General features: G+C 48.6%; 1 protein-coding gene and 1 long non-coding RNA gene across 6 annotated transcripts in view; one reads left to right on the top strand and one right to left on the bottom strand.

The window, feature by feature from the left end:
- LOC143788055 (uncharacterized) overlaps positions 1-16,182 on the top strand; it is a 71,458-nt gene extending 55,276 nt beyond the window's left edge. For 2 of the 3 annotated variants that reach the window (XR_013218543.1, XR_013218542.1), the window contains one exon: positions 12,834-13,556. This is a non-coding gene — a long non-coding RNA (uncharacterized LOC143788055). Of the gene's footprint in view, positions 1-12,833; positions 13,557-16,012 lie in introns of those variants that run through there. The other variant, XR_013218544.1, reaches the window with a different exon arrangement.
- RNF220 (ring finger protein 220) overlaps positions 1-25,758 on the bottom strand; it is a 335,721-nt gene that overhangs the window by 116,087 nt on the left and 193,876 nt on the right. For all 3 annotated transcript variants that reach the window (XM_077277404.1, XM_077277403.1, XM_077277405.1), the window contains one exon: positions 4,079-4,208. In XM_077277404.1, coding sequence (XP_077133519.1) covers positions 4,079-4,208 — 130 coding nt within the window. The remainder of the gene's footprint in view (positions 1-4,078; positions 4,209-25,758) is intronic.

The raw sequence follows: 25,758 nt of genomic DNA, 5'->3' as shown, positions 1-25,758 counted from the left end.
GTTAGAGCTGCTGACCGTCAAGGACAATTTTCAGCAAAAATTTTGCTCCCAAATAAAAGGTTTCAAAACGTAACGAAGACATAAAGAAATGGAGCTACTTGCGTTGCGAGAACTTGCCCTAAATATGTCTGGTCTGTAAGGAAAAGTAGCATTTAAAAATAATCTACATTCTCTCCAGCGTCTAAGGGGTTAAAGAATCAGCCGGTGAATTTCCTTTTCCTTTTTTTTTTCCTTTTTCAATTTCCATTTTTGGCTTAAAGTGGGAGCTGGGAGGAAAATAATGCAATTGGTGACATATTCTAGGAGAGCAGTTACAACGTGCTAAGTACTTGAGAATCTCATATATTCACTCGGCCCCTGGCAACACACATCTGCCTAATGTTAGAGTTTAAATATCCTTTTCCATTTTACATGCATTCAAGTCTCATTTGAGGGAAATGAAACGGTATTATTAAAGGGAGGTTTTGCACAAATGGCCTGAATTTGACATGTCAGGTTCAATGAGGCTGCTACATATGTAACAAGGAGAAGGGCTCAGAGGCGACAACCCTCTTTGGAGAGAAAGTCCCTGATTCTGAAATTAAATTTGCATGCGGCGTACCCAGCGTCCTTCACTCCCCACACGCCGGCTGTCAAGGGCTGTCTCTCCGACAGATGCCGAGCACGCCGCCTCTGCTCCTGGGGAGACCCCCGCTCTCTGCAGAATCCCGCACCCCTCATATTCAAAAAGGCTCTTTAATTTTAACGAGCTCTGGGTGCTGATTTCTTTCAGGTAATTTTAACTTTGGAACAGCGGGGGGTGAAAGTAAAGTTCAGACACATTAACTAACACAGACCGGGAAATGACGGTCCAGGACCATTGTGCGGTACGCTGCTCCGATACGGACGGTTTCTGGGGCCGTGCACTCGCCTCTTGGTGTCTGGGACGCGTCACGTCGTTGGGTAGAATTAGATCATTGAGGAGTTTTGCCTTTCGGGTCTGTTCACATGGAGTGACTTGGTTACATTCCTTTTTATTTTTTTGCCATAATTTTTCTCAAACCTGTAAGGTCCCTCAGTGCTTATGGTCATCCTGATTACAAGGTTTAAGGTGTCACAGTGAAAGGACATGAACACCTAGGGATAAATGTAATTTTTACTTAAGTTTATGTATTTGAGGCTAAAAATAATTTTTTTGAGTTTTTATTAAAATGTTGCAGCGTTTGGCTTTTGCAGGCTCTTGTTTCCCTGCACATTGCTTTCTGCAGATTGAGATAATGGAGAATCGGCAAGTTTTGTTATGTGGATTTTGAATCAGATCTGCTCCAAAATCCACATCAGTAACTGCTTCACATACCGGAGGAATAAACTGATGTGGATGTTGGAGCGGATCCCCTTGAAGTCTGCGCCAGAAAACTCTATATGAGCATCCACTTATCTGTCTTATACTGAGCTCCTCTAAGCTGAATTATGATCAACTCTGATGTGGTCGGTGGTCGTACATCAGAAAGAAGTATTACAATCACCCCTTAAAAACAGCCTCACTGACAGACTCTCAGTTACCTCATTCTGAAGCCAGCAATAGCCTGTGTCACACAGAGGATATAGAAAGCAAATTAAACCCAATTACAAATATGATTTTTAGCTAAAAATACATGTTTTTAAGTAAAAAAAAATAAAAAAAGGTCCTGAAGACATTTGTATCATTTAATACAGAAAACAGTTTGTTTCTTTTTCTTGATTTATATCACTGAACATGAGACAGAAAAGGGGCATTAAGGTGAGAAGTCGGGCACGCGACGTCTTCATGTTGCACAGAGCAGGATAATCTTATATGGAGGATTTTTTTGTGAATTGCGGCCTGTCCCGTGTACCAGGCGCCTTCTCTCCGGGAAGCAGAGGAGGATACGGAGCATGCGGACGCTTTATAGTTTACAGCGGAGACTGAAATAAAGAATATTTATACATGGAATATGCAAAGTGCGAGTCCTGGAAAACGAGCGACGCTGGAGGAAAGTGAGGGGCGTCCTGGAAGACAAGCGACGCTGGAGGAAAGTGATGGGCGTCCTGGAAGACGAGCGACGCTGGAGGAAAGTGAGAGGCGTCTTGGAAGACAAGCGACGCTGGAGGAAAGTGAGGGGCGTCCTGGAAGACGAGCGACGCTGGAGGAAAGTGAGGGGCGTCCTGGAAGACGAGCGACGCTGGAGGAAAGTGAGGGGCGTCCTGGAAGACGAGTGACGCTGGAGGAAAGTGAGGGGCGTCCTGGAAGACGAGCGACGCTGGAGGAAAGTGAGGGGCGTCCTGGAAGACGAGCGACGCTGGAGGAAAGTGAGGGGCGTCCTGGAAGACGAGCGACGCTGGAGGAAAGTGAGGGGCGTCCTGGAAGACGAGCGACGCTGGAGGAAAGTGAGGGGCGTCCTGGAAGACGAGCGACGCTGGAGGAAAGTGAGGGGCGTCCTGGAAGACGAGCAACGCTGGAGGAAAGTGAGGGGCGTCCTGGAAGACGAGCGACGCTGGAGGAAAGTGAGGGGCGTCCTGGAAGACGAGCGACGCTGGAGGAAAGTGAGGGGCGTCCTGGAAGACGAGCGACGCTGGAGGAAAGTGAGGGGCGTCCTGGAAGACGAGCGACGCTGGAGGAAAGTGAGGGGTGCCCAGGATGACGAGCGACGCTGGAGGAAAGTGAGGGGTGCCCAGGATGACGAGCGACGCTGGAGGAAAGCGAGGGGCGTCCTGAGGAAGGTGCCTGTATGGCACACACACGCCCCACTAGCACCCGCACGGTCGGCTTTCTCACCAGTCACTCACTGGTTATTGGTCATATCTTCAGATTTCCTAAACCTATTATTCACACAAATGGACCACACGTGCCACATTTCAATAATTTCCAGCGCAACACTGTAACTAATTTGTGGCAAGATTATTTATCAACTCTGTCATGTGCAATGAAACATTGCCGGCCCGGTCTGTACAGCAGTAACTATGGTGGTTATTAGCGTGCATCGTGCGCTCATCTCCACCCTGACGGGGGCTAATACCGGGATGAAGGCGCGCACTGCACCTCATTAGATGTTAATGAAGCTCTTCCCATCCGATGCAGGAGTCGTCGTGTGGTTAAAGATGCCCCAGTGAAAGTGACAGAGAGCCCTGGCCTTTGCTGTAGATTAGCTTCAATTGCCTCAATGCATGGAATAGATTGGATGTTATCTATCATGGCGCGGCCCAGGTCGTTATTTAATAATTAATAGAGAGCTCTTATTCTCCTGTGCCTGCTAAGGAGCTGATTGCAGCATGGCCATCGCCTGGCCCTCGCCTTCTTAACCGCACGCTCACTTGAAGGAATAACCCCATCCTTTTTCATTTGTCAGCGGGATCACAATGGAAACGTGTCAGGTGTATGATTTAGGGTTCTTCCTGTTTCCCATTAAACTCCAGGATTCGCCCTCCTCCCGGCCACCTCACCGTCTTACCTCGCACCACAGCTCCCTCCATGCCCCTCACTTCCTTGATGGCTTTCTGGAGGCCCTAATTGCTTCTCTGCATTTAAACCGGTGGGCTAATTTGCTGCGGCTCTTTATTAGGTTGGACGAGACCCAAATTACGCCATCAATTACACACTCTGTGTCTGAAATGCTCATACAAGGTGTCAAAGGCGGAGAAATGAGAGAAGGGTCTTTCCATAAACGCAGACCCCCAGATTACCTCTACAGACAGTGGGTCTGCGCAGAAGCAGAGACGCCTGTGATAATCGGGCCATCCCGGCCCAGTGTGCCCCCATCACATGCACCCCACCAGAGACTGTGGCCAGAAAAGACCACAACACATGCAATACATCTGCACCGAGAATATCGTCTATGTGATGGCAGCCTGGAAATATAACCAAGGTGGAGACTCACGCCCGTGGTGGTGATGGACAGGATCTCCGTGGGTTGGTTATTTGCCCATGTAATCTGGCCATCGGGATGATCGACAATCTGCAGATCATCTGCTCACTGGGTATACACTGATGACTAATGTTTATCGGGCTAGCAGCTCTCCGCCATTAATTGTACTGGATGTGGACCTTCATCTCACTACGGCTCCAGCCAGGGTTTCCTTTTACCTGATGGTGACTTGTATTAGTTTCTCCAGCTCTTGCTCCATATGTTCTTGTAACTCTCCGGGACGCAGCAGGACCTGGCAGATGGGGCAGATCGGGGCCTGGCTGTCAAACAGGGCCACTTTCTTTTTACCTGGAGAGAAATAAAAGCACAATTGTTAGGATGAAACCTGAAGATTCACAATGAAAGTTTCCCTGGCACTGCAGGGGTTAATCCCTGTATATAATCATGCAGTAGCAGGGAAGAGCCTTGGCTCCCAGTCATTGGCTCCCAGTCGTTGGCCCCCAGTCCTTGGCCCCTAGTCGTTGGCCCCCAGTCCTATATTTCGGTCATAAGATAATGCAGTGACGGCCGAGATCATACCGGCGGGGTTGTGATATAGTGGATCTATACGTGCAATGTCTACACCGTAGCCGTGATATACTGTAACTCCTCATTATGCTGCACTCAGTATACGGGTGACAGCGGCAGAGACCAACAGTGATGGAAACATGCAATAAAAATGCAAATTGCTGCTAATTAAGATGTTTATTGTAAAACAATGCTGATCTTAATGCCAACCACGTGGCGACTGACGGGGCAAGACTGCACTGAAGATGGCCATAAATAAAAGTCAAGAGCCTTCCTCGGCAGGAAAGCCTCTCCTGCGGATCCTGACAGCCCCATCCACCCCCGCTCCGGCCGTGCCCTCTGCTCTGCACATAGCTCCACAGCTGAGCATCATCTGCAATTATCATCATCTGCACCTAATGACAATAGGACATTAGTCACAGACCGCGACTGCAGCGCCTCTGGTGGCAGAAATGCAGCAGCGAGGGTTTACTGACGGTCGGAGGAACATACATCTCAAGGCAGATGCATAAGTTATCACGACCCGGGGTTCCTCTTTAGGTCTGCAGTCAAGTAGGTTCCCTGTAGAAAGAAATGACAGTCCTCGTTATACAGCGATACATCGAACCATGGCTGTCAGATCCGCTGTGTGCGGTCCTCCATGGCTGACAACTTCATGGAGGAGCTGGGATAGACGCCATATTGGTTGTCACCCAGCTTTTCCCAAATATTCAATAGTCTAGTTACTCAGATGTGAAACGCGTCGGTGTATCACCGGGGTCCAGCTGCTTCATAGGCCGTCTGGTCTATTACTTGGCTAGCTTCCTGAGAGGTGTCATTTTAGGCCATGCCCTCTCCGGTGAAGCCACGCCCACTTGTCAGACAAGGCGCAGGAATGGTGTAAAATACATAATAGATATGGTGCAAATGATGAACGTTCCCGGAGTCTGGGACATCTAGCAGATGAAATCCCCCCAATCACTCTGGACTCATTTTACCAGTTTTGGGGGGACGACCCTGTAATGTGAACAGAGGAGGACGTGTGATTGTATCGCGGCCTCGCCAGGCCCTCGGCTCAGTGTCCGCGAGTCCGTGGAAAATGAGGCAGAGATTCTTGTGTATGATGGGGCTTGCAGCGGCCAGGAATAGCCCAGCGCGGAGCCATTCAGCACTATTAATAGCCGCAGCCTCCGGTAATTGACAATGAGGGCGCAGGGTTTTAGCCTTTTCCTAAATAAACAAGCCCTTGTTTAGAAGCAGAGGATATCCTGTCGTATGTGTACGGCAAGAGCACGGTCTCCTTGGCTCTGCCAACCGCTGTAATAGAACATAACCAGACAGATAGAATACATGAAACGCGACAGCAGATAACGACCACTCAACGGGTTTAATTTGCCGATTTCTCTTGTCTTGCAGCATAGCCGTCATGCCTGTAGACGTGAGGTTATATTATCGGCCTCATAATCTCCAGGGGTTGCTTGTGTTCATGCAATCCTGCTTTAAATAAGATGTTTAGCGAAGCCTACACCGGGTTGTCAGCCAAGACGCACGCTCAGCTGCCAAATTCCAGACGGACAGAAATGGTGTTTTATGTCTGGAGCGACGGTGAAAAATACTAAATAAAGATCTATTGTATCTCTGAAAATAGCAAATGATAAAAAGGAAAGGGGGCAAATACTTTACATCAATCGGGACCAGACCCTGTCTGGCCTTACGGTCTGACCAATGTCCATTACTGTTATCCCCAGAAACCAGTATACCTACGTCAGCTGTACAAGCTGTGGGTGCAGGTTTAGTTATCGCCATAGGCAGGACCTGCAAGAAGTCTTCATACCCTGTGAGCTTTTCAATTTTTTTTCACGTTACATCCACAAACTTAAATGTATTTTATTGAGATTTTCTGTGATACAATGCAAATTAATAAGTATTTGTGATGGGTAAAGTAAATGATACAAGGTTTACTAAATATTTTAAAAATATAAATCTTAAAATTATGAGGTGCATTTCTATTCAGCCCACTGTAGTCCCCTAAATAAAATCCTGAGTGACCAATCACCCCCAGAAGGCACATACTTAGTACATTGTGTCCACCTGGGTGTAATTTATCCTCCGTATGACTATAGCTGTTCTGCGAAGGCCTCAGCGGTTTGAGAACGTTAGGGATCAAACAGCATTTTGAAAACCATGGAGCCCACCAGACATGTCAAGGATAAAGTTGTGGAGAAGAATAAAGCAGGGTTACATTATAAACAAATGGCCCAAGCTCTGAATATCTCACGGAGCAAAGTTCAATCCATCATCCAAAAATGGAAGGAGTATGGACAAAGTGCAAACTTGCCAAGACATGGCCGTCCACCTAACTTGACATCTCAAGCAAGGAGAGCACTAATTAGAGGAGCAGCCAAGAGGCCCATGGTCACTGGAAGAGCTGCAAAGATCCACAGCTCAGGGGGAGCATCTGTCCACTGACAGCTATTGGTCGTATGCTCCAAAAATCTGGCCTTTATGAAAGAGCGGCAAGAAGACATTTTTGAAAGCCATGTAGGGAAAACAGTGAGCATGTGGAAGAAGGGGTTCTGCCCAGATGAGACCAAACGAGAACTTCGTGAGCTAAATGCAAAACACTATGTGTGATAGAAAACTAACACTGCACATCACTCTGAAAACACCATCCTCACCATCACACATGGTGGTGGCAGAATCCTGCTGTAGAGAGACTTTTTTTCAACAGGGGCAGGGAAGCTGTTCAGAATTGATGGGAAGATGGAGCTAAATACAGGGCAATCCTGGAGGAAAACCTGTTATAGCTACAGAAGACCTGAGACTGGGGCGTAGGTTTACCATCCAGCAGGACAATGACCCTATAGATCCTGCCAGAGCTACAATGGAGGGTTTATATCAGAGCATATTCTGTGTGTGATCCGCACAGTCACAGTCCAGACCCAAATCCCAGAGAATCTGTGACAAGACGTGAAAAATACCGTACTGATCGCAGACGTCTCCATCCAATGTCACAGAGCGAGTGTGCAAAGAAAAAGGGGCAAACTGTCACCTCTAGATGTGCAAATACTTCTTCAAGGCACTGCAGTGCTACATACAGTGCAATGTATGTAGGGGAGAATATCTCCTTAATGTGCCATCAATTAACTCCATCATTCCTAATCCTGAACCTCCTGATTAATATAGTCTGAGACAGTGACATACATATGGGGGGATGCAGGCAGGTGGACCACTAATAGCGGTCATTGCTGGTTGTCCTCCTAGGAGAATTCCCTTGTTAGAATTCGATACAGGATTATTTTTGTGTTTTAGCCTCCAAGTTGCACAAGTCTTAAGTGATATTTTTAATGTATACCGCCTGTCACTGAGCACTGCCGCCACTTCCACAGTGTATACCACTTCTCACTGAGCATTGCCGCCACTTCCACAGTGTATACCACTTCTCACTGAGCACTGCCGCCACTTCCACAGTGTATAACGCCTGTCACTGAGCACTGCCGCCACTTCCACAGTGTATAACGCCTGTCACTGAGCACTGCCACCACTTCCACAGTGTATAACGCCTGTCACTGAGCACTGCCGCCACTTCCACAGTGTATACCACTTCTCACTGAGCATTGCCGCCACTTCCACAGTGTATACCACTTCTCACTGAGCACTGCCGCCACTTCCACAGTGTATAACGCCTGTCACTGAGCACTGCCGCCACTTCCACAGTGTATAACGCCTGTCACTGAGCACTGCCACCACTTCCACAGTGTATAACGCCTGTCACTGAGCACTGCCGCCACTTCCACAGTGTATACCACTTCTCACTGAGCATTGCCGCCACTTCCACAGTGTATACCACTTCTCACTGAGCACTGCCGCCACTTCCACAGTGTATAACGCCTGTCACTGAGCACTGCCGCCACTTCCACAGTGTATAACGCCTGTCACTGAGCACTGCCGCCACTTCCACAGTGTATAACGCCTGTCACTGAGCACTGCCGCCACTTCCAGTGTATACCACCTCTCACTGAGCACTGCCGCCACTTCCACAGTGTATACCACCTCTCACTGAGCACTGCCGCCACTTCCACAGTGTATACCACCTCTCACTGAGCACTGCCGCCACTTCCACAATGTATAACGCCTGTCACTGAGCACTGCCGCCACTTCCACAGTGCATACCACCTCTCACTGAGCACTGCCGCCACTTCCACAGTGTATAACGCCTGTCACTGAGCACTGCCACCACTTCCACAGTGTATACCACCTCTCACTGAGCACTGCCGCCACTTCCACAGTGTATAACACCTGTCACTGAGCACTGCTGCCACTTCCACAATGTATAACGCCTGTCACTGAGCACTGCTGCCACTTCCACAGTGTATACTACCTCTCACTGAGCACTGCCGCCACTTCCACAGTGTATAACACCTGTCACTGAGCACTGCCACCACTTCCAGTGTATACCGCCTGTCACTGAGCACTGCCGCCACTTCCACAGTGCATACCACCTCTCACTGAGCACTGCTGCCACTTCCACAGTGTATAACGCCTGTCACTGAGCACTGCCACCACTTCCACAGTGTATACCACCTCTCACTGAGCACTGCCGCCACTTCCACAGTGTATAACACCTGTCACTGAGCACTGCCACCACTTCCAGTGTATACCGCCTGTCACTGAGCACTGCTGCCACGTACACAATGTATACCACCTCTCACTGAGCACTGCCGCCACTTCCACAGTGTATACCACCTCTCACTGAGCACTGCCACCACTTCCACAGTGTATACCACCTCTCACTGAGCACTGCCGCCACTTCCACAATGTATAATGCCTGTCACTGAGCACTGCCGCCACTTCCAGTGTATAACGCCTGTCACTGAGCACTGCCACCACTTCCACAGTGTATACCACCTCTCACTGAGCACTGCCGCCACTTCCACAGTGTATACCACCTCTCACTGAGCACTACCGCCACTTCCACAGTGTATACCACCTCTCACTGAGCACTGCCACCACTTCCACAATGTATAACGCCTGTCACTGAGCACTGCCGCCACTTCCAGTGTATAATGCCTGTCACTGAGCGCTGCCGCCACGTACACAATGTATACCGCCTGTCACTGAGCACTGCTGCCACGTACACAATGTATACCACCTGTCACTGAGCGCTGCCGCCACATACACAATGTATACCGCCTGTCACTGAGCACTGCCGCCATGTACACAATGTATACCGCCTGTCACTGAGCACTGCCGCCACTTCCACAGTGTATACCACTTCTCACTGAGCGCTGCCGCCACATACACAGTGTATAACGCCTGTCACTGAGCACTGCCGCCACTTCCACAGTGTATAACGCCTGTCACTGAGCACTGCCGCCACTTCCAGTGTATACCACCTCTCACTGAGCACTGCCGCCACTTCCACAGTGTATACCACCTCTCACTGAGCACTGCCACCACTTCCACAATGTATAACGCCTGTCACTGAGCACTGCCGCCACGTACACAATGTATACCGCCTGTCACTGAGCACTGCCGCCACTTCCAGTGTATAACGCCTGTCACTGAGCGCTGCCGCCACGTACACAATGTATACCGCCTGTCACTGAGCACTGCTGCCACGTACACAATGTATACCACCTGTCACTGAGCGCTGCCGCCACATACACAATGTATACCGCCTGTCACTTAGCACTGCTGCCACATACACAATGTATACCGCCTGTCACTTAGCACTGCCGCCACATACACAATGTATACCACCTGTCACTGAGCACTGCTGCCACATACACAATGTATACCGCCTGTCACTGAGCACTGCCGCCACATACACAATGTATACCACCTGTCACTGAGCACTGCCGCCATGTACACAATGTATACCGCCTGTCACTGAGCACTTCTGCCACGTACACAATGTATACCGCCTGTCACTGAGCGCTGCCGCCATGTACACAATGTATACCGCCTGTCACTGAGCACTTCTGCCACGTACACAATGTATACTGCCTGTCACTGAGCGCTGCCGCCATGTACACAATGTATACCGCCTGTCACTGAGCACTGCCGCCAGATACACAATGTATACCGCCTGTCACTGAGCGCTGCCGCCACATACACAATGTATACCGCCTGTCACTGAGCGCTGCCGCCATGTACACAATGTATACCGCCTGTCACTGACAACCACGATGTCGCCAAGTGATGATTACAAGTGGGTGTAATTACGTTGAGCGCCTCTTGATCTTTTTAAGGAAATGTTGATCGTTGACTTATGTAATTTCTATTGATCTGGATGTTGTGGTGAATCCTCCCTAATGGATTATTAATCATTGACATTTCTCCTAATCACTGATTGCTCCGTGCTGGAGGCCGCACACATCAGTCACAGAGGCAGTGATAGTAATGAGAGGCTTATTCTAGGTCTTATCCATTCTTCCACGTCACGTAACCAGGACTATAATGTAAACCTTCATTGTGATGTCTGAACCGCCGGGGCCGACACATGAGCAGTGATGGAACTGCACTGAAGGCGCCGACACCGCTGCACTGGATTATCATGTTCTTCATTCGCTGGGTCTGTCAGCACAAACTGACTGTTCAAACCAAGCACAGCACCTTGTGGTGGACATTGCACTAATAAAGATGGTACCTTCTGTGTCAGTATCTGCTGCTGTGTTTGCCAGGAATTGTCCTGTAATCAGATATGCTGATGCGTGCCCCGGGTACTTGTTCTCCCTCCATCTCTGACCCTCGTTCCTTCTCTCACAGCTCCGTCTGTACAGGAGCCCGAGGAGGGTGGAGATGGGGAACAAGCGCTGGGAAGCTGCACTTCAGAGCGTTACAGCATAAAGAGCAATGTGCAGCACACAGATTGGGACACTAGAGGTGCAGTGTCCCCTACAAGCTGTCGGGCTTGGTCTGAGCTGCTGCCTTCTAAAAAGGTCTAAATTGAAAATCTCCTACCATTTTACAGTAGAGTCTGTGTAAGACGACATTCTCACATCCGTGGGACACAGCCGAGCACGGTCTGTTTTCTTTTTTGGACAACACACAGAAAAACATGGATTACTAGAAGGGATGTGTCCACAGTAGATCACATCCAACATGTGTTACTGGGAGGGATGTGTCCACAGTAGATCACATCCAACATGTGTTAGGCTACGTTCACATTTGCGGTGTGCGCCGCAGCGTCGGGCGCCGCAGCGTCGCCGCACGCGTCATGCGCCCCTATATTTAACATGGGGGCGCATGGACATGCGTCGCACTTGCGTTTTGCGCCGCATGCGTCGCTGCGGCGCCCGCGTCTGGGCGCAGAGGACGCAGCAAGTTGCATTTTTGCTGCGTCCAAAATCAATTAAAAAAAGGACGCATGCGGCGCAAAACGCAGCGTTGTGCATGCGTTTTGCTGCGTTTTTGTTTGCGTTGTGCGCTGCGGCGCCGACGCTGCGGCGCACAACGCAAATGTGAACGTAGCCTTACTAGAAGGGATGTGTCCACAGTAGATCACATTCAACATATGTTACTGGGAGGGATGTGTCTACAGTAGATCACATCCAACATGTGTTACTGGGAGGGATGTGTCCACAGTAGATCACATTCAACATGTGTTACTGGGAGGGATGTGTCCACAGTAGATCACATTCAACATATGTTACTGGGAGGGATGTGTCTACAGTAGATCACATCCAACATGTGTTACTGGGAGGGATGTGTCCACAGTAGATCACATTCAACATGTGTTACTGGGAGGGATGTTTCCACAGTAGATCACATCCAACATGTGTTACTGGGAGGGATGTGTCCACAGTAGATCACATCCAACATGTGTTATTGGGAGGGATGTGTCCACAGTAGATCACATCCAACATGTGTTACTGGGAGGGATGTGTCCACAGTAGATCACATCCAACATGTGTTACTGGGAGGGATGTGTCCACAGTAGATCACATCCAACATGTGTTACTGGGAGGGATGTGTCCACAGTAGATCACATCCAACATGTGTTACTGGGAGGGATGTGTCCACAGTAGATCACATCCAGCATGTGTTACTTGGGGGGGATGTGTCCACATTAGCTCACATTCAACATGTGTTACTGGGAGGGATGTGTCCACAGTAGATCACATTCAACACATGTTACTGGGAGGGATGTGTCTACAGTAGATCACATCCAACATGTGTTACTGGGAGGGATGTGTCCACAGTAGATCACATCCAGCATGGATTGCTAGAAGGGATGTGTCCACAGTAGATCACATCCAACGTGTTACTGGGAGGGATGTGTCCACAGTAGATCACATGTATTATTGGAGCAGTCATGCCCCCATGAGGGGGTCTTAAAATAAAGTTTGCAAACTGAAACTTAGTGCAACTTTATTTCCTTGGTGTAACCTTAAGGCTAATTTAACATGTTTTTTTCTACAGCCAAAACCTGCTCTCTTGGCAGTTAAAAAGCTGGAGCCAAAAATCAGACTTTGCTGCCTTCCTTGCTGCGTTTTCCAGGAGCCCAAAGTTCAGCTTTGCTTCTACCTTGCAAGTATGAACAGTACAAGGTACATATGTGACACCATAAAACATGTTTGGGGAAAAATGGGCAAATTGATCAAATTATTTGAGGGAAAAAAGTTTGTCTAAAAAAAAATAGTGACTATTCTGAACAAAAAAGCTGGATTCAATGCTCGTGTGAGAAAACAAGACGTGGCTGAAACTTGTACAAGTAAATGGCTCTCGCATTCTTCTGTACCGGCTTTTGTCACCAAAAACTATTAAGTGTTTTTGCATTTTTGTACTTATTGCTTTCTACGGCTAAAAAAACTGCAAAACCACAGAAATAACTGACTGCTGTGGTTTTCCAATTCCGTTACGAAAAAAAAACAATCTTGTGCAGAGTTCTGGAATCTCATCGCTTTTTTAGATATTGTAAAAAGCATCTTTATATTTGCATAAAAAAAGCAGTAACAATGTGTGAACATGGCCTAAGCAGCGACAAGGCGCCCAGCCTCTAAAGTGGAGCTGTACCTGTGCATGTACCTGTATCTGTACCTATACCTGTATCTGTACCTATACCTGTATCTGTATCTAGACCTGTATCTGTACCTGTACATGTATCTGTATCTAGACCTGTACCTGTACCTATTCCTGTATCTAGACCTGTACCTGTATCTGTACTTATACCTAGACCTGTACCTGTATCTAGACCTGTATCTGTACCTTGTACATGTACCTGTATCTGTACCTGTACATGTATCTGTACCTATACCTGTATCTGTACATGTATCTGTATCTAGACCTGTACATGTATCTGTACCTGTATCTGTACCTGTACATGTATCTGTACCTATACCTGTATCTGTACATGTATCTGTATCTAGACCTGTACCTGTATGTGTACCTGTACATGTATCTGTATCTAGACCTGTACCTATACCTGTATCTAGACCTGTATCTGTACCTGTACCTATACCTGTATCTAGACCTGTATCTGTACCTGTACCTATACCTGTATCTAGACCTGTATCTGTACCTATATCTGTATCTAGACCTGTATCTGTACCTGTACCTATACCTGTATCTAGACCTGTATCTGTACCTATACCTGTATCTGTACATGTATCTGTATCTAGACCTGTACCTATACCTGTATCTAGACCTGTATCTGTACCTGTACCTATACCTAGACCTGTACCTGTATCTGTATCTGTACATGTATCTGTACCTGTACATGTATCTATCTGTATCTAGACCTGTATCTGTACCTGTATCTGTACCTGTACATGTATCTGTATCTAGACCTGTACCTGTATCTAGACTTGTATCTACCTGTACATGTACCTGTATCTGTATCTAGATCTGTATCTGTATCTAGACCTGTACCTGTATCTGTACATGTATCTGTATCTAGACCTGTACCTGTATCTGTACCTGTATCTAGACCTGTACATGTATCTACCTGTATCTGTATCTAGACCTGTACCTGTATCTAGACCTGTATCTTTACCTGTACATGTATCTATCTGTATCTAGACCTGTATCTGTACATGTATCTGTACCTAGACCTGTGTCTGTACCTGTACATGTATCTATCTGTATCTAGACCTGTACCTGTACCTGTACATGTACCTGTATCTAGACCTGTACCTGTATCTGTACCTGTACATGTACCTGTATCTAGACCTGTACCTGTATCTAGACCTGTACCTGTATCTGTACCTGTACATGTACATGTATCTACCTGTATCTGTATCTAGACCTGTACCTGTACCTATACCTGTATCTGTACCTGTATCTAGACCTGTATCTGTACATGTATCTGTTCATGTATCTATCTGTATCTAGACCTGTATCTGTACTTGTATCTGTACCTGTACATGTATCTGTATCTAGACCTGTACCTGTATCTAGACCTGTATCTACCTGTACATGTACCTGTATCTGTATCTAGACCTGTATCTGTATCTAGACCTGTACCTGTATCTGTACATGTATCTGTATCTAGACCTGTACCTGTATCTGTACCTGTATCTAGACCTGTACATGTATCTACCTGTATCTGTATCTAGACCTGTACCTGTATCTAGACCTGTACATGTATCTATCTGTATCTAGACCTGTATCTGTACATGTATCTGTACCTAGACCTGTATCTGTACCTGTACATGTATCTATCTGTATCTAGACCTGTATCTGTACCTGTACATGTATCTGTATCTAGACCTGTACCTGTACCTGTATCTAGACCTGTACCTGTATCTGTACCTGTACATGTATCTGTATCTAGACCTGTACCTGTATCTAGACCTGTACCTGTATCTGTACCTGTATCTAGACCTGTACCTGTATCTGTACCTGTACATGTATCTACCTGTATCTGTATCTAGACCTGTACCTGTATCTAGACCTGTATCTGTACCTGTACCTATACCTGTATCTGTACCTGTATCTAGACCTGTATCTGTACCTGTACATGTACCTGTATCTGTACATGTATCTATCTGTATCTAGACCTGTATCTGTACTTGTATCGGTACCTGTACATGTATCTGTACCTGTACATGTATCTGTATCTAGACCTGTACCTGTATCTAGACCTGTATCTTTACCTGTTCATGTATCTATCTGTATCTATACCTGTATCTGTACATGTATCTGTATCTAGACCTGTATCTGTACCTGTATCTAGACCTGTATCTGTACCTGTACATGTATCTGTATCTAGACCTGTACATGTACCTGTATCTGTATCTAGACCTGTACCTGTATCTGTATCTAGACCTGTACCTGTATCTGTATCTAGACCTGTACCTGTATCTAGACCTGTATCTGTATCTAGACCTGTACCTGTATCTAGACCTGTATCTGTACCTGTATCTGTACATGTATCTACCTGTATCTGTATCTAGACCTGTACCTGTATCTAGACCTGTATCTGTACCTGTACATGTATCTGTACATGTATCTATCTGTATCTAGACCTGTATCTGTAGCTGTATCTGTACCTGTATCTAGACCTGTACCTGTATCTGTACCTGTACATGTATCTACCTGTATCTGTATCTAGACCTGTACTTGTACATGTATCTGTACATGTATCTATCTGTATCTAGACCTGTATCTGTACCTGTACATGTACCTGTACCTGTGACGCCGCAGTCTGGACAGCCAAGATGGAAGTGACAGACGCGCCAGCCGAGGACTCGCGCACTTCTATTTCCTGGGCGGATTTAGGATGGATCCTGAATATATTGGTTTATTGTCGGGTAACTTATCAGTCACAGGGGTGCAGCGCGGATAAAGGGGTATCAGTGAACAGAATCTCTCATCGGAGGGGAATAAACAGCTTTGACGAGCCGTTATTATCCTGTCGCTGGTGTCCGCGCTGTGGGGACCCGGCCTGCGCACAAAATGCTTCTCCAATTTGCTTTCTATCCGCCGATGTGGTCAGAGAAAACCGCGGCATCGCGGTCATTCCCGTTCTCTGCTGAACCGAGAGCCTACAATGACAGGGAATGGCGATATATACTTAATGGACGGCCGGTAATGGCAGGCCACTTAGAGGAGAGGCAGCTTACATGTCACAGCAGAGGGACGATCCGCGGCGGGTAGTAAGATCCCACAGAAGGTAATGGCGGCACCGCACCTCAGATAGGAGTGTCCTGAAGACGTGCGCCCATGATGGAGGTCAGGCATTACCAGTACGTGACGAAGGGGAAACAACCAACATGGCGGCAGGTCCTTCCAGGCTGGTCGGTAAAGCCTGAGTCATGCAGGTGGGGCCGCCACAACTGCTCCGGTTATGATAAGAATTACAAGCGGCCTGGCGCTCTTATGTGGAGCAACCGCGGCACAATGCCACCCCAGAAGATGGGCGACTGTGCCAGCTGCATGCAGGCAGCAGTGGGGAGGGCATGCTGGCACTTGTGTAGTAGCACGTCCCTAGAAATAATCCTGGCGCTCAGACTCAGCACCATTTCTGTCACCTGCCACATTGTGTGTACGAGGCTACGGCATATGTCAGCACTATCTCGGCACTGGAGCCATGAACCTGTCCGTGAATGTTACAGAGTAGAAGGTTTCCTGCCACAAAGTGAGAGATGAGGGAGAAGAGCGCGTGACGGCGAGAGCACGATGCAATAAGCAGGAGATGAGCAGGGTAATAATTTCAGAAACTTGGAGCCTGGGCGCAATCACTTTATAAATTAGGATCGGGGAGGGGGGACGTTAAAAGGCTGAGAGGAATGCATCACCATTACTGGCAGGGCTGAAATGAGGGCTCTGTCATGGAGCTGTCACTCGGCTTCAGCCCAACTACTCCCATTCAATAATAATAATATACAGGAGGAGGAAGAAGCTGGACAAAAAAAAAAGAGCCGCAGGAGCGAGTCAACCGGTGGCCGCCGTCCTGAGCGCTTTCATTTGTGGCGAAGGCGAGATGCGACACTCAACAGCCCGCGATAAAATTGATAGGGAGGGTGGGTGGTGGCAGAGAAAGGAGGGCACCGGCTCTGATCGATATCACTAAAAGCCGAGAGACGCTGATGGAGTGTAATTTTTTTGTCTTTGCTGAAGTGTTGGAGCAGGACGACGGTGATTCATGATTCTCACACTCAGCCGGTAACTGGAGGCTGACAAGACAATGAATTCTGGACGAGGAAGACTCCATCTCACAACCGGGCAGAGAGGGACGAGCAGCCATGCAGGGCCCCCAGCCGGTGCTCATGTCACGGGCCCCTACTGTCATATCCACATAATGGCTCCCCTTCACAGCAGCGCCACTGGTGAAAAGCGTACAACATGGATTCATCTCATTCGTTATAGACAATGCATCCGCCCATCATTCCCTGCTCTACACCATTCCTCCAAGTGGGAGGTTCTTATAGCTTTGCTCATCCTGAGCCACCTGATTCCTGAATACAGTACCAGGTGTGTAGAAAGGGACACTTCTCACTGCAGTCGCTGAGGCAAGTAGTGGGTGTCCTCCGAAACACGTTACCTGCGTCAGAGGCGAGTAGTGGGTGTCCTCCGAAACAAGTTACCTGCGTCAGAGGCAAGTAGTGGGTGTCACCAGAGACACATTACCTGCGTCGGAGGTGAGTATTAGGTGTCACCCGTTACCTGCGTCGGAGGCGAGTAATAGGTGTCACCCATTCCCTGCGTCGGAGGTGAGTATTTGGTGTCACCCGTTACCTGCGTCGGAGGCGAGTAATAGGTGTCACCCATTACCTGCGTCGGAGGTGAGTATTAGGTATCACCCGTTACCTGCGTCGGAGGCGAGTATTACGTGTCGCCCGTTACCTGCGTCGGAGGTGAGTATTAGGTGTCACCCGTTACCTGCGTCGGAGGCGAGTAATAGGTGTCACCCATTCCCTGCGTCGGAGGGGAGTATTAGGTGTCACCCGTTACCTGCGTTGGAGGTGAGTATTAGGTGTCACCCGTTACCTGCGTCGGAGGTATTTGGTGTCACCCGTTACCTGTGTCGGAGGCGAATAATAGGTGTCGCCCGTTACCTGCGTCGGAGGCGAGTATTTGGTGTCGCCCGTTACCTGCGTCGGAGGCGAGTATTAGGTGTCACCCGTTACCTGCGTCGGAGGCGAGTATTGGGTGTCGCACGTTATCTGCGTCGGAGGCGATTATTTGGTGTTGCCCGTTACATGCGTCGGAGGTGAGTATTTGGTGTCACCCGTTACCTGCATTGGAGGTGAGTATTAGGTGTCACCCGTTACCTGCGTCGGAGGCGAGTATTAGGTGTCACCCGTTACCTGCGTCGGAGGTATTTGGTGTCACCCGTTACCTGCGTTGGAGGTGAGTATTAGGTGTCACCCGTTACCTGCGTCGGAGGCGAGTAATAGGTGTCACCCATTCCCTGCGTCGGAGGTGAGTATTTGGTGTCACCCGTTACCTGCGTCGGAGGCGAGTAATAGGTGTCACCCATTACCTGCGTCGGAGGTGAGTATTAGGTGTCACCCGTTACCTGCGTCGGAGGCGAGTATTACGTGTCGCCCGTTACCTGCGTCGGAGGTGAGTATTAGGTGTCACCCGTTACCTGCGTCGGAGGCGAGTAATAGGTGTCACCCATTCCCTGCGTCGGAGGGGAGTATTAGGTGTCACCCGTTACCTGCGTTGGAGGTGAGTATTAGGTGTCACCCGTTACCTGCGTCGGAGGTATTTGGTGTCACCCGTTACCTGTGTCGGAGGTGAATAATAGGTGTCGCCCGTTACCTGCGTCGGAGGCGAGTATTTGGTGTCGCCCGTTACCTGCGTCGGAGGCGAGTATTAGGTGTCACCCGTTACCTGCGTCGGAGGCGAGTATTGGGTGTCGCACGTTATCTGCGTCGGAGGCGATTATTTGGTGTTGCCCGTTACATGCGTCGGAGGTGAGTATTTGGTGTCACCCGTTACCTGCGTCGGAGGCGAGTATTAGGTGTCGCCCGTTACCTGCGTCGGAGGTATTTGGTGTCACCCGTTACCTGCGTTGGAAGTGAGTATTAGGTGTCACCCGTTACCTGCGTCGGAGGCGAGTATTAGGTGTCGCCTGTTACCTGCGTCGGAGGCGAGTATTAGGTGTCGCCCGTTACCTGCGTTGGAGGCGAGTATTAGGTGTCGCCTGTTACCTGCGTTGGAGGCGAATAATAGGTGTCGCCCGTTACCTGCGTCGGAGGTGAGTATTTGGTGTCACCCGTTACCTGCGTCTGAGGCGAGTATTAGGTGTCACCCGTTACCTGCGTTGGAGGCGAGTAATAGGTGTCACCCGTTACCTGCGTCGGAGGTGAGTATTAGGTGTCACCCGTTACCTGCGTCGGAGGTGAGTATTAGGTGTCACCCGTTACCTGCGTCGGAGGTGAGTATTAGGTGTCACCCGTTACCTGCGTCGGAGGTGAGTATTTGGTGTCACCCGTTACCTGCGTTGGAGGCGAGTATTAGGTGTCGCCTGTTACCTGCGTTGGAGGTGAATAATAGGTGTCGCCCGTTACCTGCGTCGGAGGTGAGTATTTGGTGTCACCCGTTACCTGCGTCTGAGGCGAGTATTAGGTGTCACCCGTTACCTGCGTCGGAGGTGAGTATTAGGTGTCACCCGTTACCTGCGTCGGAGGTGAGTATTAGGTGTCACCCGTTACCTGCGTCGGAGGTGAGTATTTGGTGTCACCCGTTACCTGCGTTGGAGGCGAGTATTAGGTGTCGCCTGTTACCTGCGTTGGAGGTGAATAATAGGTGTCACCCGTTACCTGCGTCGGAGGTGAGTATTTGGTGTCACCCGTTACCTGTGTCGGAGGCGAATAATAGGTTACATAGTTACATAGTTATTGAGGTTGAAGGAAGACTTTAAGTCCATCTAGTTCAACCCATAGCCTAACCTAACATGCCCTAACATGTTGATCCAGAGGAAGGCAAAAAAAACCCATGTGGCAAAGAGTAACTCCACCATGGGGAAAAAAATTCCTTCCCGACTCCACATACGGCAATCAGACTAGTTCCCTGGATCAACGCCTTATCAAGGAATCTAGTGTATATACCCTGTAACATTATACTTTTCCAGAAAGGTATCCAGTCCCCTCTTAAATTGAAGCAATGAGTCACTCATTACAACATCATACGGCAGAGAGTTCCATAGTCTCACTGCTCTTACAGTAAAGAATCCGCGTCTGTTATTATGCTTAAACCTTCTTTCCTCCAGACGTAGAGGATGCCCCCTTGTCCCTGTCTCAGGTCTATGATTAAAAAGATCATCAGAAAGGTCTTTGTACTGTCCCCTCATATATTTATACATTAACATAAGATCACCCCTTAGCCTTCGTTTTTCCAAACTAAATAGCCCCAAGTGTAATAACCTATCTTGGTATTGCAGACCCCCCAGTCCTCTAATAACCTTGGTCGCTCTTCTCTGCACCCGCTCTAGTTCAGCTATGTCTTTCTTATACACCGGAGACCAGAACTGTGCACAGTATTCTAAGTGTGGTCGAACTAGTGACTTGTATAGAGGTAAAATTATGTTCTCCTCATGAGCATCTATGCCTCTTTTAATACATCCCATTATTTTATTTGCCTTTGTAGCAGCTGCCTGACACTGGCCACTGAATATGAGTTTGTCATCCACCCATACACCCAGGTCCTTTTCATTGACGGTTTTGCCCAGAGTTTTAGAATTAAGCACATAGTTATACATCTTATTACTTCTACCCAAGTGCATGACCTTACATTTATCCCCATTAAAGCTCATTTGCCATTTATCAGCCCAAGCTTCTAGTTTACATAAAACATCCTGTAATATAAAATTGTCCTCCCCTGTATTGATTACCCTACAGAGTTTAGTGTCATCTGCAAATATTGAAATTCTACTCTGAATGCCCCCTACAAGGTCATTAATAAATATGTTAAAAAGAAGAGGGCCCAATACTGACCCCTGTGGTACCCCACTGCTAACCGCGACCCAGTCCGAGTGTGCTCCATTAATAACCACCCTTTGTTTCCTATCCCTGAGCCAGCTCTCAACCCACTTACACATATTTTCCCCTATCCCCATTACTCTCATTTTATGTATCAACCTTTTGTGTGGCACCGTATCAAAAGCTTTGGAAAAGTCCATATACACTACATCCACTGGGCTCCCTTGGTCCAGTCCTGAACTTACCTCTTCATAGAAGCTGATCAAATTAGTCTGACATGAACAGTCCCTAGTAAACCCGTGCTGATACTGGGTCATGAGGTTATTCCTCTTCAGATACTCCAGCATAGCATCCCTTAGAATGCCCTCCAGGATTTTACCCACAGTAGAGGTTAAGCTAACTGGCCTATAATTACCGAGTTCAGTTTTTGCCCCTTTTTTGAATATTGGCACCACATTTGCTATACGCCAGTCCTGTGGTACAGACCCTGTTATTATGGAGTCTTTAAAGATTAAAAATAATGGTCTATCAATGACTGTACTTAATTCCTGCAGTACTTGGGGGTGGATCCCATCCGGGCCCGGAGATTTGTCAATTTTAGTGATTTTTAGACGCCGCTGTACTTCCTGCTGGGTTAAGCAGGTGACATTTAATGGGGAATTTTTATCACTAGTCATATTGGCTGCCATGGGATTTTCTTTTGTAAATACTGATGAAAAAAAGTCATTTAGCAGATTGGCTTTTTCCTCATCCTCATCCACCATTTCCCCCAGACTATTTTTAAGGGGGCCAACACTATCATTTTTTAGTTTCTTACTATTTATATAGTTAAAGAATATTTTGGGATTATTTTTACTCTCTCTGGCAATGAGTCTCTCTGTCTCAATCTTTGCTGCCTTGATTTGCTTTTTACAGAATTTATTTAATTTTCTGTATTTATTTAATGCCTCATCACTACCTACTTCCTTTAATTCTCTAAATGCTTTCTTTTTGTCCCTTATTGCGCCCCTAACAGCTCTATTTAGCCATATTGGTTTCCTCCTATTTCTAGTATGTTTATTCCCATACGGTATATACTGTGCACAGGTCCTATCCAGGATGCTAATGAACGTCTCCCATTTTCTTTGTGTATTTTTGTGTCTCAGGATATCGTCCCAGTTAATTGCACCAAGATCCTCTCTCATCCGTTGGAAATTTGCCCTCCTGAAGTTTAGTGTCCTTGTCACCCCCCTACTACCCATCTTATTAAAGGTTACATGAAAACTTATTATTTTATGATCACTATTCCCCAAGTGACCCCCAACCCTTATATTTGATATGCGGTCTGGCCTGTTGGTTAATATTAGGTCTAGCAGTGCCCCCCTTCTTGTTGGGTCCTGAACCAGTTGTCAGAGGTAATTGTCTCTCATAGTTGTCAGACCCCGATTACCTTTCCTGGAACTGCAGGTTTCTGTTCCCCAATCTATTTCAGGGTAGTTGAAGTCCCCCATAATAATGACTTCTCCTTGAGTCGCAGCTTCATCTATTTGCTTTACGAGGATATTCTCCATTGCTTCCATTATTTTTGGAGATTTATAACAAACCCCTATCAGTAATTTATTATTTTTTCCCCCTCCCCTTATCTCCACCCACAGGGACTCCACATTTTCATTAAATTCACCTATATTATCACGCAGGATGGGTTTTAAGGAAGATTTTACATATAGACACACCCCTCCCCCTCGCTTATCTGTACGGTCATTTCTGAACAGGCTATAGCCCTGCAAGTTAACAGCCCAGTCATGGCTCTCATCCAGCCACGTCTCAGATATCCCCACCATGTCATAATTATGCTCCAACAACATTAGTTCTAATTCGTCCATTTTGTTGGCGAGGCTTCTGGCATTAGTATACATGCACTTGATGTTCCTCTCTGTACCTCTATTCTTTCTTAAATTATTAACTGTTCTAACCCCACCCCCCATGCCACCGCCACCCCCAACTTCCTTATTTGTGCCCAGCTCTCTATCTGCACTATCTTCCCCTCCTATAAAATGAATACCCTCCCCCCCAATCCCTAGTTTAAACACTCCTCCAACCTTCTAACCATTTTCTCCCCCAGCACAGCTGCACCTTCCTCATTGAGGTGCAGCCCGTCCCTAGCGTAGAGCCTGTAGCCCACTGAGAAGTCGGCCCAGTTCTGCAGGAACCCAAACCCCTCCTTCCTACACCAGGTGTCGCCCGTTACCTGCGTCGGAGGCGAGTATTAGGTGTCGCCCGTTACCTGTGTCGGAGGCGAGTATTTGGTGTCACCCGTTACCTGCGTCGGAGGTGAGTATTTGGTGTCACCCGTTACCTGCATCGGAGGTGAGTATTAGGTGTCACCCGTTACCTGCGTCGGAGGCGAGTGTTAGGTGTCACCCGTTACCTGCGTCGGAGGTGAGTATTTGGTGTCACTCATTACCTGCGTCGGAGGTGAGTATTAGGTGTCACCCATTACCTGCGTCGGAGGTGAGTATTTGGTGTCACCCGTTACCTGTGTCGGAGGCGAATAATAGGTGTCGCCCGTTACCTGCGTCGGAGGCGAGTATTTGGTGTCGCCCGTTACCTGCGTCGGAGGCGAGTATTAGGTGTCACCCGTTACCTGCGTCGGAGGCGAGTATTAGGTGTCACCCGTTACCTGCGTCGGAGGCGAGTATTGGGTGTCGCACGTTATCTGCGTCGGAGGCGATTATTTGGTGTTGCCCGTTACATGCGTCGGAGGTGAGTATTTGGTGTCACCCGTTACCTGCATTGGAGGTGAGTATTAGGTGTCACCCGTTACCTGCGTCGGGTTGAGTATTAGGTGTCGCCCGTTACCTGCGTCGGAGGTATTTGGTGTCACCCGTTACCTGCGTTGGAGGTGAGTATTAGGTGTCACCCGTTACCTGCGTCGGAGGCGAGTATTAGGTGTCGCCTGTTACCTGCGTCGGAGGCGAGTATTAGGTGTCGCCCGTTACCTGCGTTGGAGGCGAGTATTAGGTGTCGCCTGTTACCTGCGTTGGAGGCGAATAATAGGTGTCGCCCATTACCTGCGTCGGAGGTGAGTATTTGGTGTCACCCGTTACCTGCGTCTAAGGCGAGTATTAGGTGTCACCCGTTACCTGCGTTGGAGGCGAGTAATAGGTGTCACCCGTTACCTGCGTCGGAGGTGAGTATTAGGTGTCACCCGTTACCTGCGTCGGAGGTGAGTATTAGGTGTCACCCGTTACCTGCGTCGGAGGTGAGTATTTGGTGTCACCCGTTACCTGCGTTGGAGGCGAGTATTAGGTGTCGCCTGTTACCTGCGTTGGAGGTGAATAATAGGTGTCGCCCGTTACCTGCGTCGGAGGTGAGTATTTGGTGTCACCCGTTACCTGCGTCTGAGGCGAGTATTAGGTGTCACCCGTTACCTGCGTTGGAGGCGAGTAATAGGTGTCACCCGTTACCTGCGTCGGAGGTGAGTATTAGGTGTCACCCGTTACCTGCGTCGGAGGTGAGTATTAGGTGTCACCCATTACCTGCGTCGGAGGTGAGTATTTGGTGTCACCCGTTACCTGTGTCGGAGGCGAATAATAGGTGTCGCCCGTTACCTGCGTCGGAGGCGAGTATTTGGTGTCGCCCGTTACCTGCGTCGGAGGCGAGTATTAGGTGTCGCCCGTTACCTGTGTCGGAGGCGAGTATTTGGTGTCACCCGTTACCTGCGTCGGAGGTGAGTATTTGGTGTCACCCGTTACCTGCGTCGGAGGTGAGTATTAGGTGTCACCCGTTACCTGCGTCGGAGGCGAGTGTTAGGTGTCACCCGTTACCTGCGTCGGAGGTGAGTATTAGGTGTCACCCATTACCTGCGTCGGAGGTGAGTATTTGGTGTCACCCGTTACCTGTGTCGGAGGCGAATAATAGGTGTCGCCCGTTACCTGCGTCGGAGGCGAGTATTTGGTGTCGCCCGTTACCTGCGTCGGAGGCGAGTATTAGGTGTCGCCCGGTACCTGTGTCGGAGGCGAGTATTTAGTGTCACCCGTTACCTGCGTCGGAGGTGAGTATTTGGTGTCACCCGTTACCTGCGTCGGAGGTGAGTATTTGGTGTCACCCGTTACCTGCGTCGGAGGCGAGTATTAGGTGTCGCCCGTTACCTGTGTCGGAGGCGAGTATTTGGTGTCACCCGTTACCTGCGTCGGAGGTGAGTATTTGGTGTCACCCGTTACCTGCGTCGGAGGTGAGTATTAGGTGTCACCCGTTACCTGCGTCGGAGGCGAGTGTTAGGTGTCACCCGTTACCTGCGTCGGAGGTGAGTATTTGGTGTCACTCATTACCTGCGTCGGAGGTGAGTATTAGGTGTCACCCATTACCTGCGTCGGAGGTGAGTATTTGGTGTCACCCGTTACCTGTGTCGGAGGCGAATAATAGGTGTCGCCCGTTACCTGCGTCGGAGGCGAGTATTTGGTGTCGCCCGTTACCTGCATCGGAGGCGAGTA

Source organism: Ranitomeya variabilis, chromosome 8 (genome assembly GCF_051348905.1).
Source record: "Ranitomeya variabilis isolate aRanVar5 chromosome 8, aRanVar5.hap1, whole genome shotgun sequence".
Lineage (NCBI taxonomy): Eukaryota > Metazoa > Chordata > Amphibia > Anura > Dendrobatidae > Ranitomeya > Ranitomeya variabilis.
This window is presented reverse-complemented; position numbering and strand designations above follow the sequence as displayed.